Source organism: Symsagittifera roscoffensis, chromosome 5 (assembly GCF_963678635.1).
Source record: "Symsagittifera roscoffensis chromosome 5, txSymRosc1.1, whole genome shotgun sequence".
Lineage (NCBI taxonomy): Eukaryota > Metazoa > Xenacoelomorpha > Acoela > Convolutidae > Symsagittifera > Symsagittifera roscoffensis.
Window position 1 is genome coordinate 61,187,706 of NC_087066.1, and position 21,645 is coordinate 61,209,350.

The 21,645-nt window shown below is 36.2% G+C and overlaps 3 protein-coding genes across 4 annotated transcripts in view; all 3 read right to left on the reverse strand.

The window, feature by feature from the left end:
* LOC134846930 (uncharacterized) overlaps nucleotides 1-21,645 on the reverse strand; it is a 157,893-nt gene that overhangs the window by 133,210 nt on the left and 3,038 nt on the right. The gene's annotated exons all lie outside the window — the stretch shown is intronic.
* LOC134846928 (chromodomain-helicase-DNA-binding protein 4-like) overlaps nucleotides 1-21,645 on the reverse strand; it is a 265,098-nt gene that overhangs the window by 127,865 nt on the left and 115,588 nt on the right. The window lies entirely within an intron of this gene.
* Nucleotides 1,700-18,766, reverse strand: LOC134846163 (TGF-beta receptor type-1-like). Its single transcript, XM_063863402.1, has 6 exons — nucleotides 18,442-18,766; nucleotides 18,023-18,352; nucleotides 11,266-11,487; nucleotides 10,694-10,894; nucleotides 5,604-5,999; nucleotides 1,700-2,700 (listed from the first exon to the last, which is right to left on the reverse strand). Exons 1-6 carry the CDS (start codon nucleotides 18,728-18,730, stop codon nucleotides 2,207-2,209), a joined length of 1,932 nt encoding a protein of 643 aa, XP_063719472.1. The 5' UTR covers nucleotides 18,731-18,766; the 3' UTR covers nucleotides 1,700-2,206.

The following is a 21,645-nucleotide window of genomic DNA, read 5'->3' on the forward strand; positions in this document are numbered from 1 at the left end:
TCCCCCCTTTAAATTAGTATATATTGGCGCCAAAGGCGCTTTTAGAAAAATTTTAGGGTCCGTCATCAAAAAGGGATATCAAAATAGTACAAAGGGGGGTACCCTTTGGGTCGGCAGGGGGTCGAATACCTGAGGAGGGGGAGGGGGGCGTCCCCCCTAAATCCGCTGGTGAGTGAAATCCTCATTTAAAATAATAGATTGATTGACAATTTTTTCCTTAAAAGCATCTTTTTTTTTCAGTAAGCTGTATCTCGATTCGCAGCCTATACAAAGCTTTAGGACAAGGAAGTTGCACGAAAAGAAAAAAGCACTTTAACATCATGATATTTCAAAATCAGCCCTCCATTTGAATAAATAATAGATAGACAGACATAGACAGACAATGGGTAGATAGACATTTCTTTAATTAAAAAACATCAATATCTCATCTCAAAATTTAAAAGGCTTGGGAATCTGGTGAACTGAAACTCGATTCGCAGCCTTAATCAGGTTTAGTGAGTTGTATTGAGATGAAAAGCACTCGAACATGTGAATAAGACCCATATAGAAAACGCAGATAATAGAAAAAAAAATAAAACATAGCCAACAGACAGTTAGAAAAGAATCAACGAACGCAAGTAAATAAAAAAAATCAAATTTCAAAAAAATGAATGCCCTTGAAGGTCTTTGAATTTCTTGAACAAGTTATGACTGGCGCTTAGATAAAAATGACCCAATTTGAGAAAACTGCATCAATACGAAAAATTTGTCTTTTGCTGAGAATTAAATTCAACCTCTTTCGAAACTAGAAGACAATCACATTTGTCGTGGTTTTTACACTTTTGCTGTTCAACTGTGGACTTTGCCTTACTTTTATCAAAAGAAATGAACTAAACTTGAAAAGAAATCAAAAGTCAAACCGCGAAAAAATAGTTTGAGCCTGAAGAATTTTCAAGACTGAAAAAAATGAAAGAAAGAAATCATCACGATCTATGTAAGAGTATAAACTACGTTCATCGTGAAAAGAGCCCAGGGCTGGTAAAAAAGAGTACACGTTTGCTGTTCTTTAGTGGAGTTTGCCTTCCTTTAAAGGCAGGAATAGAACTGCTTTTCAAAAGTCAAGCCAAAATTAGATGAGCGTGAACGAAACCACCTTTAAAAAATCACCACGACCTAAATAAGTGTCTTAACCACGTTCATTGACAATTAGACATAGCATGATGGACTATTGCTTAACCATGCAAAAAAAATACATTGAAAAAACTTAGAGATGGCGAGATAGTAAAAGTAGCATTCAAATACGTTTTATATTAGTTTCGCAAAAAAAAACCCAAAATCAGGAGCCAATTGCGTTGCTTGGACTGTTATAGTTGTCAAGACATCGAAACAACTAAAAAACAATTAAAAATATTTGTACTGAATGTTAAACTCTTGTGAGGATTCTGCTGCTAGACCACACGTGGGTCTTTCCGTTGGTACTACTGCATACCAGTAATTTTTGACCCACTGAACAATAAATTTTTCAAACTCCTTTCGCGTAATTTCTTTGAGTGCGAGGGCCAAAAATCACCAATTACCAATTTTCCTCAAAGCGTTTCGATTAGAGCTGAAAATAGAGAGCAAACAAAATTATCCGTCATAACTCCAAAAAGACTCTGAACGAAGTGAATTTGGAACTTTTCAAGTACATTTCGTAAATGCTGTTCGTACTGAGGAAAACTGACAGATTAAACTAGAATTCAATCGAAACTAAAAAAAGTTTACAAACGTGGGAACAGAAAAAGCGAAGCTTTGGGTAAATATGATTAACTACCAACAATAAATCAAACTAAAAAGTTGTAACGCAGCAATATAAATACAGAACTAGAAAGAGGTATTCTATCTAATAAACTAAACATTCACAGGGTCAAACCAGATCTTTTTCAAGTCTGGCAACAACTCAGTTTTCATGTTGTATTTACAGTTTTGTTATTCCAACAACTGCAGAACGATGCACAGCATCAAGGTTAATAAAAACCCTGACATAAAGTTTTTCTCATTATCATGTCGATATATAGAATATAGCCAACAGACAGTTGGAAAAGCGTTACTGAACTGTTACCGGCTGGTTTTCAAGCACTCAAAAACACCTTTTCCTAGAAAAATGTCCTTATTACGTTCAGTAAAACTTGAAAATTTAGCAGTGCACGGCATCAATGCCGATAGTCAGAGGGGACCAGTTTTCATTTCACGCACATGATTCTTTCAACTCCGCTCCTCCGAAACGATCCTTGTACAACTGAACATCAGCTGCAATCTCAAAGTTTGAGTTCAAATCTCGATCGGGACATTTTTGCAAACCAGTCTTCTGGTTGTCAGTCACAAAACGTTGCCCCATCAGCTTTTCGCGCATATCTGGATACCCACGTTCGGATTGTTTGCGCATCAAAACCAGCTTTTCACAAAGTTTGTCCAATTTTTTCTTCACAAGTAAGGATGGGATCCTAGCCGAGGCATTACCAATCCAGCAATCGTCCACTATCTGTTGGACTTTCAGGAAAATATCCCCACTCCCAGTCTCCAGCTGCTCGTTTTCGTTCGGATTTGATGACATGTGACTCGGGCAGGACTCTTTGAACTTCGGTCGAATTAGTTTTTCGTATACGACCTCGTGTATTTCCTTCACAGATGGTTCTCCATTCGGAAAATGTTCGAAAAAAGGGAGCTCTGCAGTTTCCAATCCTAAGCATGAAAGTTTGTTTTAATGGGCTAATACAATTTTGTTGCTTAATTATCTAACGTATTTCAGAAGCAGGTTTTTAGGTCAAACAAATGCTACTGTTGTAAAAATTTAAATATAATCATAGGCTCGAAAGTCATAAACCTTCAGCTAAATCAAGATGAAAGGCACAATATTTCTTATCACTGGTAATCTTATTATGAGTTATAACAATTTAGCTAATTCGACTGTTTTTGAAGCCCGACTTTGAAAGCATTAACTACAAACTATTTTGTATAATATCATTTTTAATTCTAACTTCGGTAGCTGCACCTAATAAACCTTGGAAAATTCCGTAAGACTACAATCACGGAGGTTTACAACCAATTTCACTCAATGCTAGAAATTGAAAGCTTCAAGCATTGAAAAATCCTCGCACATAAGAAAAAATTTTGGCTCTACAGAATGATTTTAGGCCAAGACGTGCAATTCAAAAAACCCTTATTTCAAGTAATCCAAACTTGTCCAACAACAAAGCTGTAAATATTGAATCACTGTCAAAACGTTTTCAAAATTAAACAAGGATAGCCGCTTACTTTCATTCAAATAAGTGTCATTTCTTCTGCGTGGTCAAAAACTACAACTTAGGCATATTCGACAGCTATAGTAAAACGGCAAACTGGACAACAATTTTTGAGGAAAAATGACATGATAAAAACAAAAAATCATAAAAAATGATGAAAACAGTTAGTTTTTTTTTGCAGAAATGTGAGTTTTGAAAATTTTGAGTCTCAAAAGGGCGTTATTCAAACTCCAAAAACAAATTATACTCGAGTAATACTAAAATTAAGCATAAATAAGCTATTATAAACGCACTAAATTAAGCATAAACAAGAATGCTTGTTCACTGTACTTGCTCGAAATTAGACGAGAAATCAAAAAATTCAAACCTGTTTTTCTCAACACTAAAAAATTTTTGGAAAATTCTATATGTCATTCGAATCAAGATTGAGAGGGCTTTAATTATATTCCTACTCGACCTATTCCGATGATTATATGTGGTACTTAATTTTGCGTAGAAAACGAAATAAAAGAAAATTAAAACACCCGAATACAAAGTTACTCCACATTTTTCAAATGGTCGAAACAGATAGGTGCAGTTAAAGTAGAACAAAATATTCCGACCACATTCATATAAACTACAAAATTGTTTTTTTTTCTTAAACTTGGTGTCGTTTTTTAAGCGCGACGTAGAAAATTAATGAATTAGATATAATCGACATTAAAATCGTCTTCAAAAAATTAATAATTTTTCCTTATCTTTTATAGCCTTTATCATAAGGAAACAATAAATGACACTTCCAAAACTAGTTTCCTTTTCACTAAAATTAAGTTTTCTTTGCCTACAAGCATAATAATAGTTAAAACTTCACATAACGAGTATTTTCACTAAAAATCTATAAGTTGAAACTGTTTTTTTCTCGACACTGTCAAACTATTTTGAAGTCTTTAAAATGTCATTTGAATCACGATTGAAAGGGCTTTAACTTGATATCATCACTCAAACCAAACCGCAGATTATTTGTGGTACCTGATTTTGCGAGGAAAAACCAACACATACAAAATTCTTCTCCATTTTCAAGTAGCAATGAACAAGGAGACTGAAAAACAATTTATTAACCTTTTGAATAAATATAGGAACCTTAAGTCAACTTGAGTTCTAGAAATTAAAATACATCATTCACGTTTTTCGCACCAATTTGAATTTTTCAACACGGAAGTGCAAGTAATGAAAAACTTCTCAATTGCTAGCACGCTATCAATCATTTAGTTCATTAACAATTAAAAGAAGAAAAATATGAGTTAACAAGACGTTATTGTAATAATGAGCCTAAAACATGTCGATGTAAACACAAAGGCGAAGCTGTATTTCGCAAACACTATCGAGAGCACAAAAAGCAGCTCAATAAAGAGCAAAAAAAAAGTAGAAATAAGCCTCGAATTAGTGAAAATTTGGCTACATCTCGGATTCGATCGGCGACCTAAAGCTTATGAGTATCACGTACTAACCGCTCAGCCACGGACGCTGAAAAAATCACAAAACTTAGCCACAAATAAAGCAGAGAACGAACAGATGTTATGAAAATTCCAATGCTACAAATCGTGATTATAGCAAAAACGCCACCAAATAAGCGAACACTTTTAAAGAACACTTTTATTTTCAAAAATGGGTTTAAAAAAAGGATCGCACTAATACACTACACTCGCAAGCTGGCTAGTGTAAAGAACGAAATAATAATCCGGTAACTAAAATCTTTTCTGTTTCTAAGTTTGAACTCTTTTTTTTGAAATGAACTTAGTTGAAGTAATAGCTGAACATAACTTTTCAAATTAAGATCGACGCATTTTTTTCGTACTGCGCGTTAGGAGAGATTAATTCCCTCTTAAGAACAGAACACAGCCAACAGACAGTTGGAAAAGAGGCAATAAACGTCAGTAAACAGAAAAAATTACGAACTTATATTTCGAAGAAATCTTAGCAAAGAAAAAAATAGAAGGCCTTAAAGCTCTTTGGATTTCTAGAACAATTTATGCTTGACACTTTTTGATAAAGTTAACCCAATTTGAGAAAAGTGGATCAATATATAAAATTTTCATTCCGCTGTAAACCTGCAAATCAAAATCCACTTTCGAAAATAGATGACGATTACGTTTTTCGTGACCTTTACAATTTCGCTGCTTGATTGCCTTCCTTTTCTCAAAGGAAATGAAATGAACTGAAAAAGAAACCATAGGCAAGTTGCGAAAAAGTTTCTTTGAGCCTGACAAATTTTAAGACTTTTCCTGAAAAATAAACGAAAAAAAATCATCACGACCTATATTAGAGTCTGAACTACGTTCATCGGCTCTTAAGAATACAGCTCACCCCATGGCTTCACCCTTCTGCATATCTCCCAGAACACTAGAGCCACACTGTACACATCTGCCTGTCTACACTGCTCGAAAGAGACTACATTTTTGTTCCCATTTCCCCTTTCATCTCTCAAACAAAACTCCTCATGATGTTGCGAGGATGCATCCTCTCTTGCCGGATTGCAGCCCAAGCAATCACAGCTGCTCATTTCCAGGTGCAGTAGATCCGGAGACGTGTATCTGCGTGTTCCTATGATGTAGCGTCGCTTGCGTGCCTCGATGCCGGGTGCATTTGGAGCGAAGCTATCTGGGGTGACTGCCAGTCCGAAATCAGCGATGCAGCAAGTGAGATCTTCTTTGACGAGGATATTTCGGCTCTTTAAATCACAATGGGCGATTGCGGGCTTGTCTAAAATATTATTTTTTGCGTCAAATCAAGATGATATTGAAATAAAGAAAAATAAAGAATTAATGACACAAAATCAGGCAAATCTGTGCGTGGCACCACTTGCTATACACAAAGCCACCGACTCCTAAAGGAAATTGACAAAACGCTAAAAAAGCAGCACCCGAAATTTTCAAATGTGTGTTTTAAACTAAAACTCATTTTGATGAAAACCTGTGGCAGAACACAACAGCCGGTATTGAACTAGCTTGACTAATTTCGAACTGCGCTACACCCTGCGCTACAATATACTCACCAGAAAAAAAAGACAGAAGTCGAAAAAAAATTCCTGAAAAATTAAGTTGAAAAAGTTGAATTAACAACAGCTACAAATACTTCATGATAGTATCGGATGAATTTCATAAACAACCCTTAAAACAATCGGAAATCATTCACCGAGCGGCAGCCATTTTGGGTCGAAATCTGTTGAGTCGAAAACAAAACTGTTACATAAAAACTCTCAAGACTTAAAAGTTTTTACGACTCATCCAAACTGAAACACATAATCGCATACAAATATATTTAGCCCTGTATACAAAATTTGAGACTTCTAGGACCACGGCATGTAGATTGTAGCGCGTTCAGACAATTCGGCCACAGACAATTCAGCCAATTTCAAATTCAGACAATTCAGTCAAAATGAGTGAGACAATTCGGCCAAAGACTATTCAGACAGTTTTAAAGTTTTAAAACGTGCGCGCAAAAACTTTTCACTTGCGGCAAAACATCAAAGCTTTCATTAGACGACTTCTAAGTAATTCCTTTCAAATGCACATAAAACAATTAAAATTAACAGAACCAAAAATGCCTAAGCATAATAAAACTTTATACAACTCATTATGTTTCCAATTTTGGAATAATAATTAAGCAAAAATTGAACTCTACAAAAAACTGCGCAATACTTAAAAGTTAACCAATTTACACGAAAGCAGACCCGAAATTGAGAATTTACAGGCGGTCAAAAAGGATATCAGTTAAAGGGCTGACCACCCCTACCACGTACTGGCCACACAGTTACGCTGATATTCTTATCATGCCTTAGGCGGGGGAGGGTGCAACCGCCTATCAGGTAATTTGGGTAGTTGGTTGAAACTAATTTGATACTTAAACTTTTTTAAAAGATAAACTAATTGCGATTAAAATATTGACCAACCAGAAACCAGTACCGCGTTTAGCGCCTACTTTTTGCAGTTAAATGGTCCATTGACACAATTAACATTGATTAATTTTCATTAGTAAGTAGCTTGAACAACTGGTTGATTAGTATCCGAATCATTCTCATTCATTCACTTTTAGTAAAAGTTGACGTAAAATGGAATTCGTAATATCTGAACGCGGAAAAAAACATCTTTGTCTCGACGGTTATAGATACCGTGAAAAAAAACCAACTTAAGAACGGTCTCATTAAATGGCAATGTACATTTGGAAATTGTAGAGCAGTGGGTTATTTGGACGAACAGCAAGAATTTACCTTAAAAACCGAGCACGCTCATTTAACGAGCCCCTCAAAAATTCAAGCCAAGAAATTTGCTAATGAAAATCGAGAAAAAGCCGCAAACACCGGTAACGCTCCCCGAAAGATTGTTTTCAACGCCCAAATTGACCTGCCTCTTTATGCAGCGCCCACAATACCGAGTTACTCAACATCCCTTCGAAGTAAAAACCGAATCAGGCAGCAGGCTTTGGAAACAATGCCAAAACCAAAAAACCTTGAGAGCGTCGACGAAATTCCTGAACCTCACAAACTCACACACAGTGGTGATACGTTCCTGTATTTGATTCTGGTAAGTCGGACAGTCGAGTTTTAGTTTTTGCAACACTACCAGCGCTTGATTTGCTTTCTCAGTCGGAAATCTGTCATTGCGATGGAACGTTTTCAGTGGCACCAGACGTCTTTTACCAAGTTTATACTATTCATGGTGTAATTGAAAACGCAGTTATACCCTTGGTGTATGCTCTGCTGCCCAATAAGACGCAAGACACTTACGAAAAACTTTTTGGCTGCTTAGAGCAATTTGGAAAAAAAGTAGTCATTGACTTTGAAGCCGCTGTTCGCAACGCCATAAAAAAAATGCAGCCTGATACAGAAATTCAATTCTGTTTCTTCCACCTGGGCCAAGCAGTATGGCGCAATGTACAAAAACTTGGTTTTTCGCGCAAGTACATGGACGATGATGAGTTTCGACTGAATGTCAAAAAAATGATTTGCTTGGCATTCGTTCCCTTTGACGACGTTATTTTCGCTTTTGAGGCGCTCCGAAAAGAGGATCCCTCAGAGGAATTCCAGAGTCTATCAGACTTCTTCGAAGACACCTATATTGGTGCTTGTCGAGGAAATAGACGCGTCAAACCAAAGTTTGACATTGCCGATCGGAACGTTTTCAATCGGGTGCTCAGCGGAGAACCTCGTACGAACAATGCGTTGGAGGCACGGAATGGCAGCTTCAATAAGTTCGTATCGACAAAGCATCCAGCCCTCCCCAAGTTGATCACACGATTCAAAGATGAGCAAAAAAACGCCGAAATTAATGTGGACAGACTGATGTCCGGTGATATTATCAGAAAACAGAAGCCCAAGTATTCAATAGCAAATGATAAACTCGTTTAAAACGCAAAAAACTACAATCGAGACCATATACAGAAGTATTTAAAACTGTGTACCTTCAATGTACATATTTCGTAAAACTTTATGCATAGCAAGTTTGTTTTAATCTTCGAAATTTGTTATTTGATGTTTTACATTTCTTTGGTAAACTGTTGAAAGCCTTCTGACTCTAATCAAATTAGAAAAGTTTTATTGTTCCCTTTTATCTTGACTCTTTAATCTAAATCGGCCGAATTGTCTTTGGCTGAATTGTCTGAGTTTTTTTGGCTGAATTGTCTGTATTTTAAATCGGCTGAATTGTCTGTGGCTGAACTGTCTCTGCGCAAGATTGTAGAGCTATTTAAATATTGATTTTAACTTGTCTCCAATTTTCGATCAATTGATTGCAGATTACCACAAGTAACATTCACAGCAGAATGATTAACTCTACATATGTACAGCCAGTTTATGATGACTAATTTTTTCACCTTTTTCTCAATGAAACATTTACTTGGGGTGCAAACTAATTACCTGGGTTCTACTATGCAAAACAAAAAGGTTCAATTTGTCTTGAGTGACAAAGGGGGACAGAAAGCCTGAGTAAATAATTATTCCTTCTGAAAGAAACGAGACCTAACCAACTCAATTAATTGATAATGCGAACTTCGAAAATCAAAGCAGCAACGAGGGGGCAGTCTATGGACATCAAAAGGATCATTTATAAAATCATCAACACATCAATTTACGCACGGATCCGATTACGCTCTAATGGAAATCTATAAAATTAATGGAACATCACAAGAAATGCACATAAAAATGACTCCACGCAGTGCTTTCAGAAGCCTTACTACAAGCGACGCCGGCAATTCCTTGAAGATTCTTGTAGTCTCCAGCAGTAAAGAGAATCAGAAGAACCCGCCATTCGAACTGCCAGTTGAGTATATGCAGGCACTAATGAAGACGATTTTCTGTTTCAGTAGTTTCAGTAGATGGAAAACGGCACCTCGTTTTTGCCACGAAGAAAAAGTCGTTTCCTTGACAGCTAAAGAGGCTGGCGCATCGATGAAAACTTTGAGAGCTCAGCGGAAAATTAGCCACGCCTGCAGAATGCATTGTTTTGTTGACGGCAAAACATTCCCTGCATACATGCACCTTTTCCACCCAAACGACAAGACATCCGACTTGAGAGCTCCACTTTATGTTATGATTGACTTGGAAGTGGCATTAATGAGCTCTATGGGGGCAGACTTCCCGAAACCAAGGCAAATTTTGTTTTTGGTTATGCCGTTCATAATTGAGATGACAAAGACTTCATCCTGACTATACGCCTCGTGATTACGCTGGCTTTTTTAACCGTCATTGAATGTGGAGCAAGAGTGCCATACTTTCAGACAGAGCTATCAGATCCCATACGAATTGAAAAATTATTTCGAGTACACTTGCCGGAAATGAAAACCGGAAGGCTGCGAGAAGAAAGTCCAGGATCTACAAAGACATTCGTACAATCGAATATTCAAAAGCTATCGCTGTAAAAGTTTCATAAATCAAGTTCTATTTGTGTTATCGTTATCTTATGTTTCTAGTTAAACCTTGGTAATTAATTGTGTAATTTTGCCTCATAATAATGATGAGGGTATTAAAACAAATGGTGGGAGTTACCCTGAGAATTTAGTCCCGGGGAATAATAGTCCCTGGGATTTCATCTAGGGAGATTTAGCCCGCGAAAGATACCTATAACATAGTTGTTATTTGCCACTATCAGAGACGAGGTCGGAACAACAATACTTAAGTAATTGCTTCAAACGAATTACAAACTCTCCGGCCTATTTTCAACAGTTTTTGTCCCAAATGGCTGACTCAAAATCAGCTGGAGGAAAATTTGGTTGTAAAAAATGAAAACATTTTAACCGATTTAAAATAAATATTTCACTTTTTAAGGACAACCAGAAAAACTCACATATCTTAAAAACTGATAGTAGCATAAGTCATTTTTCGCATAGAAGCATTTTCTGATGGCTTTCAGCTTTCATAAATTCAGTGTCAATCAATGTGAGCCCAAAATAAGATTACTTACAGTCGGGTGGGGTGCCTCTGATGTCCTGATGGAGATAGGCGAGGCCAGCTGCGATGCTTGACATGCACTGTAATGCAGCCAACTCAGATGGAAACGCTCCTGCCTTGGATCCACAAGCGGTCGACGATGAGAGGAAGTCGAGCAGGGATCCATTCTGGTGATAGTCCACCACCAGCCACAGCTCAGTCGCCAGCTGATTGGCTACAAAATTGAAATACAATTAAAGTATTAGTTAAGAAAAAAGGTGCGGAATGCTACAGTCATTTAAAAAAGCTGTCAAGATTTGATCCACAGAAAGTAAAATTTTATTTTAAAAAGGCAATCGAACACGTTAAGTAATAAGGATCGCGGCAATTGAGCACAAAAATATCAATCGAGTTGGTGACTCGCGGGATGCGTCTCAAACTCGTGCCGAACCTCAGCTCAGTGGAGCTAACCTTCCCTCCCTATGTTGTTATCTAATTTCCAAGTTTTTTCATGAAAACTCAAACGTCTGATTTTGCCTCGTACTGAATTTCTCTTGGTTTCCTAGCCCCGATTCGAACTTTTATATTGAAAGTGTTATGACTAACCAACTCGGTCGGATGCGACGAATTGTAGTATGGCATGATGACGCAAGTGTGAGTAGATAGCCCTCTCGTTCGCCCACGAACTCTCCTCTCTAACCGGAAGTTTCTTCACAGCCACTTTGCTGCCACAGAAGTAGCCAAGATACACCTGGCCATATCTGCCAGTCCCAATCACGTCGACCAGTTGCACGTCCGAAGAGATTGTACGTAATGAGAGGTACACTCCTGCAGAAAAAATAGATCCAGGGAATTCTTAAAAGTATTTATTTAAGAGAATATATTCTAAGTACACTAGGAATATATTTAAAGTATACTAGCGTGTAACGCACCTCCAGTGCTTCAAAAAGATTAGTGAACGCTTAAGTTGTTTATAAGAAAAATAAAAAAAGAACGAAATGAATGCAACCACATCAATAGACGGGGGAATCCAACAACGATTTTGATTTCAAAATTTGAACGATCAAAATAATTTCAACTTGATGGTTTTTAAAACTAAAATGGTAAAATTTCCGAAACTATTGGGTTTCGTGTTTTTAACTCAAAACCCTAATATGGCCGACAGCATGCAACTGCACATTCCATATTTAAAAAAAATTGAAACAATTTCAATTGCAAAATTATCAAATTTATAAATGGGATTCATAATCCAGCGTAATTACTTTTAAAATATCAAACTTCTTTTTCATAATATACTGTAAGTTTAACTCAGAGCCGAGGCGAAGCTTCGCATCACTTGCGATACAACCAAACATTAAAAACCATAGAAGTACGAAAACAAAAAAAGTTGAAAAAAAAACTGAGGTCCAAAATTTTCCTATGTCTCGATAAAATTTCAATCTAAGCAAACATGCCACGCAAAAAACTTCAATTTTCAATTAGCAATGGAACAAAACTGGTGAAGCGGAAAACAAAGCCGAAAATTTTTGAGCAGACACCAGTTGAGCCGAAAAAAAAACTGATTTTGTAAAAAAAAGTTTCAAGTCCCCTAATACACAATGAGCAACACTTGCAACTATAATGAACATTGCCAATTGACAGTTGGAAAAGAAAAATGAACGCAAAAAAAACTGACTTGTTTTTTGAAAACATCTCAACCTTCGATTTAACGAAAAAAATTAATGGCCCTAAACCTCTTCGAATTTCTATAAAAATTTATAATTGACAATTTTTTTTCACGTATTTAACCCAACAAATAAATGACCATATAGTCATTTGAATTTTAAAAACAATTTTTGATTGACACATCTCAAAAAATCAACTCGATTTGAGAAAACTGGATCAATAGGTAAAGATTTCGCTGGGAAATCTGATAATCAAATTCCACTTTCGAAACTAGAAGTCCATCACGTTTTTCGTGATCTTTAAACTTTTGCTGTTCGATAGTGAAGTTTTCCTTCCTTTTAACAAAGGAAATGCACCGAACTTAAAAAAAAATCACTAGCCAAACCGCAAAAACTCAAAATAAAACTTGATCAATTTTAAAGACTTTTTCCTGAAAACAAAATTATAAACCAACAAACCACCAAGACCTATATAAGAAAAGAATCTTCACTACGTCCATTACTCTTAAAAACTGCTTAAAGCGTAAGAAAAACCCATGATGTGGCAACTTAGCCGACAAAGCTTGAGCAAGAAACAAAAGTCCGACCATTCAATTTTTACCAGAAAACAATTCCAATTTCATACATACTGAAAAACGAGGTCCGGTCGTGACTCGAACCCTAGACCTAAGGGTGCAAAGTCATCCAATCTACCTGTAGGACAGGTGGGAACGATCCTGTAAGTTATTAAGGTTCAATCATAGAACAAGATAGAAAAGCAAGAAATATTTGTAAGAAAAGTTGTTCTACGGGAAAAAGGTCTAGTTCCCGGTTACAAGACTCACAAGTGTAAATAATTTAAAACTAGTAATTAGTTTCTAGCAAAGAACCAACTGAATTTCACACGAAGCGCTCGTATTGGAGAAAGCCCTGAAAATAGCTAACAGACAGTCGAGACAAAGAGTCAAAGTAAACAGAAAAAAAACTGACTCTTTTTTGAAAAACACCATCTTTCGAATTTCTACCCTCATTGAACTTCAAGGCGAATTCATTATTGACACTTTTTAAATAAAACTAACTCATTTTGAGAAAAGAGTTGAATTTATATTACACTGGGAAGTCTGAAAATTAAATACCACTTTTGAAACTAGAAGTCGATCACGTTTTTCGTGACTTTTACACTTTCGTATAAGCTGAGTGCAATATATCTCACTTTAAGCAGATGAATTTTAATTGAATTCAAAAAGTGCATATATACTAAGGGCATTCATATATACGTTAATACGTCTGAAAGAACATCTGTATTTATTACAATTTTAAGACTTTTCTAAAGAAAAACACTTAAAAAATCACAAAGACCTACATACGAGTCTTAACTAAAATCATCGACTCTTAAAAAATCCGACGGCCTTTTACGATAGTTTTGGCGGATTTTCAGAAAATATAAAGTCTGAAATTTTGCGTTCATTGTGTTGAAAAATCTTACCACTCACGCAATGTTTTTCTTCCTAAAACTCCTTGAAATTCAAAAACAATATATGATAAGCACTTTTTTTGTGAAGCTAACCTAATTTGATAAAACTGGATCATTGGGTAAAGTTTTTATTCCGCTGGGAAATCTGATAATTAAATTTCATTTTCAAAATTAGAAGTCGATCACGTTTTTCGTGAATTTTACATGCGATAGTGGAGTTTGCCTTCCTTTTACCAAAAGAAATGAACTTAAAAAGAAATCAAAAGTCAACTCGCGAAAAAGTAAACTTGATCCTGCACAAATTTTAAAACTTTTTCCTGGGAAAAAACAAATCATCGCAACCTATATAAGGGTCTGAACTACGTTCATCGAATTAGAAAAACTCGGATTCGAACGATTGATCATTCGCGACATTAACACGCTCCTTACCACCACACTATTAGACCCACCTTCATTAAAAAGCGAGCAAACAAATGATTCAAGTGATTCTGTTAAACCAGTTAACTAGAAAAAATATATAGATATTTCAGTTTGATAACGCCTACTTATTGCAAGCGTAATGAAAAGTTTTTCAAACATCACAAAAAAGCCAAACTGAAAAGTTTAAAAATTTCACAAATGATATTAGGATGAAAGACCACATCTGCATCCGCTGGTAATAAGCTGACATCACCCCACCAAACGGTCGACAATTTTAAATTTTATTTAACACTTTTGAAAGTTTTCAAAAAAGACAAAAACATCATATCTAGAAAAATAAAATGCGTTGAGCAGCCACATTTTAAGTCCAGATAAACATCCTGATAGTACTTTGAGAGCACCCCACTATAGTATTGAGCCCCCACTGTAATATTGAGTATTTCAAAAACTTTCAAAATAATTGAAAGACGTCATATCTCGGAAACCAAAACCATTTCATTTAAGCAGTCACCTTTTGAGGCAATATTTGCAATGTCTGAGTATCCCTCAACAGCACCTGACTGCAGGGTTGGTCATTTCAATCTTTTAGAAAACTTTTATATCTAAGTTTTCTGCTAAAATTATCAAAACGTTTTATCTCGGAAAGTAAAAAGAAATGATCAGTCATCTTTGGAAGCAAAATTTGCAACGCCTGAGAGTATCCTGACAGTACCCGAGACTAGAGTTGTGAATTTCAACTTTTGTCAAGTTTTATTATATCTAAGTTCGTTGAAAATTTTTGAAATCATAAAAAAACGTCATAACTCGGAAACCAAAAGCACTTGAGCAGTCATCTTTGGAGGCAAGCTTTGCAATCCCTGAGAAAACCTCGACATCGCCAGATTACAGGGTTGGGAATTTAAATTTTGAGAAATTTTTTAAATCTTAGATTTTCTGAAAAATTTTGAAAAAATCATCTAAAAAATTCAAAATTGGTGAATTAAACTGAAACAAAAATCTTGAAAGTTTTCGTTGCGAATATAGGAAAAATGTGAGAGTTGAAACATTCGCGCTCCAACTGCTTTTTAGACGTCGACTTCAGTTAATATTTAAACATTTGTGATTTTTTGGACTTTAACAGATCAACATAGGGACGTCTTAAACATGTGCAAATGAACCGTCTTAACCATTGCAATATACGATACACCTCAAATGTGCAAAAAAATCTTTAGTTAAACATGGAAAGAAAAAATGGAAGTGAAACCGCGAAAAAACACATTTAAGCGTGATAAATTTGGAAACTTTTCTTAACAAAATAACGCGGGGAACCCTGACAGCATCCCTCTATCGTTTAACTAATTTCAAACTTGGTGAAATGATCATTGAAATCAAACTTGAAAATCGAAAAATAATCTAAGCCATTGCAATGTACGATATAGCTTGAACATGAAAAAATTCTTCCGTTAAACAAGCAAAAACAATACGTTGAAAAAGCTTAAACATGGCGAGATAGTAAATCCCTCATTTAAATATGTAGTAGATAGATAATTAATTGAAATGTTGAAAAGTCTACCTGAGAGCAAACAGTAAGCCTCGAAAAAAATAAATCCGCGCCTAAGAATAAAATTGCAGAATATAAATTGGAAAGAATTAATTAAAGCTGTAAACCCCGCCCAAATCGCTTGTTTTAAAAAAATTTGGATGAACCGAAACATAATGCGTTCAAAAATGATATGAAACAATTTAAAAAAAAATGAAATTGTAACAAATCGATTTGGTAAATTTACCATCAAAATAAAGCAAACTTTGACACATAGTCTTTGCTATGTATGGGCTTAGAACCTGCGACCCCGAGACTTGGAGTCTCACGCACTAACCACTTAGCCACTCACGCTTAACCAACGACAAACACTAAACACTATTCACGAACAAAGCAGCTACATATGCTAACAAATTGCCAATGAGATGCAGCAAAAGTTGCATCAAATACAAATAGACACAATTTTGCAAGTAATAGTACTTAACAAACTGAAAAATATAACAAACTGAAGGCAACCACACTAATTTTGCAAGTAATAAACTTGAAACAAAAGCATCATTACCTATAAATTATTGCGAGATATATTAGAGTTATTAAATTGCGCATAAATTGTTGCGAGATACATTAGAGTTCTAAAATATATTAGAGTTGAAATCGAGTGTTTCTTATTGTTATGTTGCTGGAAGCAAACAGCTTTTAAAAATGCATCAACTGCGATAGCTTATTACTAATCGAATGTCAAAGCACATGCTATTAAAAAGCCGTAAAATTTTCCCAAAAGTGGCACCAATATTTGCAACTTAGCTTAGGAAAAAAAGAATAGTCGTAGTTTAACACTAACGCTCACAAAAGTTTGTAAATAGGACGAGTATTTCAAAAGCAAACATGCTCAAAATATATCTGTTGCAGTAAAGTTCCAGCAGAGATGAGTCCTGAGAATAAAGTCAAGTACCCAATTTCATAAACCTTGCAAATCGCAAGAGTAAATATCGTTTTCTAAGATGCTAACCCGCAACCTTCATGCGAATTTGATATACAATACACCAGCGTTCAGGTGTAAAGTGACTGTAAAAAACTGCAACACATTTCAAATTTTTCATTGAATTTTAAGAACTTGAGTAGACAGAACTGAGCCATCCTCCGATGCGCGTATGATTAATCAAAGCTCATTTGACAAATAGAAGTCAGACAGAGGAATAATTTATGCAAAAAAGAAAAATTCGAAACCTTCTTCATGTTTGTTGTTTTTTTCCAAGAAGAGAATGATAAGACAAAACATAGCAAACAGAAAATTCTAAAGTGTCAAAAAACTCAAGAAACCAAAAAAAGTCAAACGTCAAAACCCGAAAACCTAAATCACAATGAAGCTCTTGAGAAAAATTGGTAAATTATTGGCCTTTTTATGATAAAATTAAGGCAATGAGAGAAAACTGAGCCAATACTAAATTTTTTAGCTGAAAAAAAATATCCATTTTTGAAACAAAAATTCAATCGCATTTTTGCACCATTTGCACATTCGTTACAACGATAGCCGGTTACTGTGCAAGTAGCACAGAATGTTCCGACCATGGTCTCAAAAAATACAACCAAGTTTTTTCAAATTATTGTCGTTTTTTTTCGGTGTGGTGTGGTAAAAAGAGCTAAATAAAAAAAGGGGATTAGGTATATTCGACAGCCAAGCTGCAATTTTTTGAAGTTTTTTTAATTATTGAAAAATTTGATTCCAAAAAGGCGCAAAAATACTCTAGGTAAACTAACGTTACCCAAGTAAAACTAATTTTTCACGTTTTAAATTATTCTATTGCAAGCTTTTAAATTAGAATAAAACTGCTCGCTCGCTTTACTCGCTCGAAATAAGACGAAAAATCAAAAATCACACTGGAAAAACTTTTCAATGTGGTGCAAATCACGACAGTAAGGGCTCCAATATGATAAATCACTCAACCCAGTCCGATGATTATTTTGCGTGGAAAACCTGATTTTGTGTGGAAAACAAAAAGAAAAAACTACAACACCCGAATGCAAAGTTCCTCCTCATTTTCAATGGTTGGAACAATAAGATAGCGTAATTTACTTATTTTTTAGCAACTAAAAATTTGGAGACATCAAAACAAACGGCGAAAAATCACAGTTGAGCGAGGACTTAACTTCAGAAGACCCAAATTCAGTACTTTAAAACCAGTATCTTACCTTCCACAAGATAACCAAGCCTTTTTCATCAAAATTTGATTGTCAGGCAAAAAAGCACACTTGCACGTGAGGCGTTCGGCTTTCAAGGATTGATCTTTATACTTAACTGTAACTAACCTGGAATTTTTGAATTAGACGTTTCCGGTAGCCTTGACGAGGACAGCAACGGGTCGTGACTCTCTCCTACACTACCTGACGTCGACTGTTCGCGCACTTGATTTTTCTCTTTCACTCGTTTTGTATCCGAAGACACAAGCGTCGCGAATACTGATATATCTGCTTCCGGGTGTCCTTCTGTGAGCGGAGGACCCAAGAAAGATTTGAGAATATTAATTCGTTTTCTCTTTGAAAAGATAAGCACAAAACAGCATACAAGAGCTAACAATCCCAGCATCCCAGAAACCATTGCAAACACGGGGATATTTGACGAGGCATCTGCTTCACTGACTTCACGAAAAAAAAAAGTAAAATTATTAACTTTATCAGAACAATTTTTTTCTGTATTTATAAAAACTTTGGCACTAAGACAGACTCACTTAAAGAAGCGCTGTAACTTGGGTAAGGAAGAAGATTTTTGTTGCATAAATCTGACGTATTGCAGCATTGCTGGATAACTCCACCGTGCTTTAAGGTCTTCGTATGAAGGGGTTTGTTCATCTCATTGTCACAGCCAATATCTCTGTGAAGGCTGCAAAAGAAATGAGGATGCAATGAAAAGGTAGTCATATAAACACAATAAGAGTCAGTTTGGCAGGTCTTTTCGGCCGAACAGATTGTTGTCTTGCTGGGCCCATTGGGGACATGTTCGCAATGACAGGTAATCATCGTAATCGGCAAAAAGTCAATTACTTTCAATCATATCACACTTAAACAAATATAAAACTCAATAACAACTTTTAAAATCAATCTGCCAACTACCAATTACGGTCAATTAAAAAAAGAAGAAAGAACACTTTAACTTCTGGAGAACACTTTAAAATCAATCTGCCAACTACCAATTACGGTCAATTAAAAACAGAAGAAAGAACACTTTAATATTTGTAGCCCTGGGACGACCGCGGCCGAAGATCGAAAATCTGACAAATATAGAGATGTAATTAATGATGGATATATTTTTCAACCAATAGCTTTTGAAATTCAGAGTGCCGCTGGCCCTAGCACTGAGATTTTTCTGAATAAGCTTCGTAAGAACTTGTGCACGTGTACCGAAGAACCCAGGGCAGGTAGTTTTCTTAAGCAGAGAATCTCCCTGGCAATACAGATTGCGAATGCCGCTTGCGTTCTCGGTAGAATAAATGACAAAACAACTTTCGGCGAAATTTTTTATTTGTAACAAAATATATATTAAAAAATGTTTTCTCGTGTCGAGTTGCGTGTTCTTATTGAAGAAACGTAACCCGTATCGAGTTCAATTTAAAACACATCAACACTAATCATATCCTTTTTATCATTATCATTTCCTTGTCTAGGATCATTGTTCCTTGGCGAGGAACAATGATCGAAATGTTCAAAATAGGTTACAACCGTTATGACCCAAAAGCTACGAAAGACATGTTCGAATTGAATAATCGTGACACAAGGACAAATGACAAAAAAGTGATTACGAAGAAGGCCAACTTCGAATTGCAGAAAAACTTTTTTTACCATTAGATCAGCTACAGATTGGAACATGTTGCCAAGAGAAGTAATTGACTCGAATACCTTGAACGCTTTCAAGAACAACCTGGACAAACATTGGAAGAAAAGCGGAATTAATAAATTTGAGACTAATTAATCGAAAAGGAGTACATCATGAGCTGATCGATAGAGGCGACAAAACGCCTATAAGATCAGAAAAAGAACTGAACTGAACTTGTCTAGGAAACTCCGAGGACTTTAACTGGATAATGTGATGAAGGAACTCCTGACTGTAACCTCCGTTACTATGATACTTTTGACCTTCTGATTAAGTTTTCTTTAATATTCTCATTTTTATAGCAGGGTTAGGTTTCTTCGAAAATGCGATTTAAATGATAGACTCTTTCATAAGCTATCGTCAACAGAAAATAATTGCCAATAACATTGAATCAAACTGGATTTTGCAAGGCCTTTGACAAACTGTCGCATCCAATTTTGTTGCAAAAGCTACGTAATCTTGGTAATGGGTGGCAAGCTTCTACAGCTTTTGGGAACATATGTGCCAGTCGGTCATATTTGGAAGTTTGACCTTGAGAAAAGCAAGAGCACTTAATTTTGGGGTGAAATTTAATTTTTCAAAAATTCGAATGGAGCCTGTCATCCACGATTTTCTCGCGATAACTGAAAACCGAAAAAGAGAATTCAGAACGATCGAATAACAAACGCGGGAAAGTTGCTAGATAAAACAGTGGGAAATTGCTATTCGCAATTTCTGTCACAATAGAACAAGAGCAGAGCTGTCCCATCTGAAACAGAGACAAGCGTACTCCCGAGAACTGGACTATCATTACTCGATTGGATTGTTATTCGAACTGGACTAGAGTGAACCTTCGGTGGAAAGGTGGACAGCTTGAGTGTCCCAATGGTTCACGAGAAACTATATTCTAGAGTTAAAACTTGTCCTTGTTATTGAAACTGATAAACATTAAACTCATTTAGTTACATTATTTAATTCTCGAGTTGCTGACCGACTTAATTACTCCCAGTTCTTGAGCGTGCTACGATGTGAGTACTTAATTTAAATTTGTAGAGTGTGTTTTATGATTGTTATGTTGAGGTAAGGCGAGTTTTAGGTTGATCCATCTGAAATGGATCAAAGTTCCACTGTCTAATAAAAAGTAACTTAACGGATTGTTCCGACCCGGTTTTTAACGGCGTTCATGTATTTTGGGTATCTAGAGACCTAAGTATGGGGACGTTCTTATTTCTAGAGTGGGGGGATATTTTGGTAGTGGCCTTTAAGCTGTAACGGGTCGTAGTCTCATGTCACAAGCGAACCGAATTGGCTCCGACTGATTTGAGGTAGAAAAACACAAGAGATAGTGTCCCTGACTCTTGAGCCAATGGTTATAGGGCCTATTTTTCTTAAGCCTCATGTGTGACTACAGTAGACGAATGTTACATAGTGTTTTTATGGCGCTCCTGGGTGTTTACGACATCAAGACTACGGAGTCGAACCCACTTGAGACAGCTTCGGGGTAAATGCCCATTCTAGAGTACCGGCGGTGCGGTTCGACAGGAACGTGCAAACCTTCCGGTTGTACCGTGATAGCTTTTTAAGAAAACTCGAGAAAACTTCCTGGTACGCTCTCCGAACGAGGCTTAGCTAACCGAGTAAAGGGGGGCAACTAGGGGGACAAAAACACGAGCAAAAAAACAAAAAGCAAAACAAAAACCAAAAAAAAATGAATAGAAAAAGGAACAAAAACCATAAAACGAAAAAAGACAGTGACTTTGACACCAGATTAGTTGGATCAAACCTTTATATTAATTAAATAGTATACACATACTGTTTTACAAGTTCGATCGTTTCAATCAACCTAGCAATTTAACCCAGTAACTCAATAAAGTGCCCGAGTGTGGGGCGTTGTCAAGGGTTTTCAGATAGCTTTGAACTTAGCTGGACAACAAGGAGACTTGACTGGAAGAGGTGACCAGCTGAGTGGGAAAGTGGTTCAGGAGCACTTGAGCTGAACCAATAGGAAACTTGACTGGAAGAGGTGACCAGCCGAGTGGGAAAGTGGTTCAGGAGCACTTGAGCTGAACCAATAGGAGACTTGACT

Bases quoted from the DNA above. Each gene is read 5' to 3' on its own strand.
- LOC134846163 (XM_063863402.1), bottom strand. From the start codon at position 18,730: ATGATTACCTGTCATTGCGAACATGTCCCCAATGGGCCCAGCAAGACA. The intron at 10,895-11,265 runs GTTAGTCATAAC...TCAATTTTGTAG, and splicing joins CGTCGCATCCGACCGAGTTG to CCAATCAGCTGGCGACTGAG. The intron at 2,701-5,603 runs GTGAGCTGTATT...TTTCATGCTTAG, and splicing joins CAGAAGGGTGAAGCCATGGG to GATTGGAAACTGCAGAGCTC.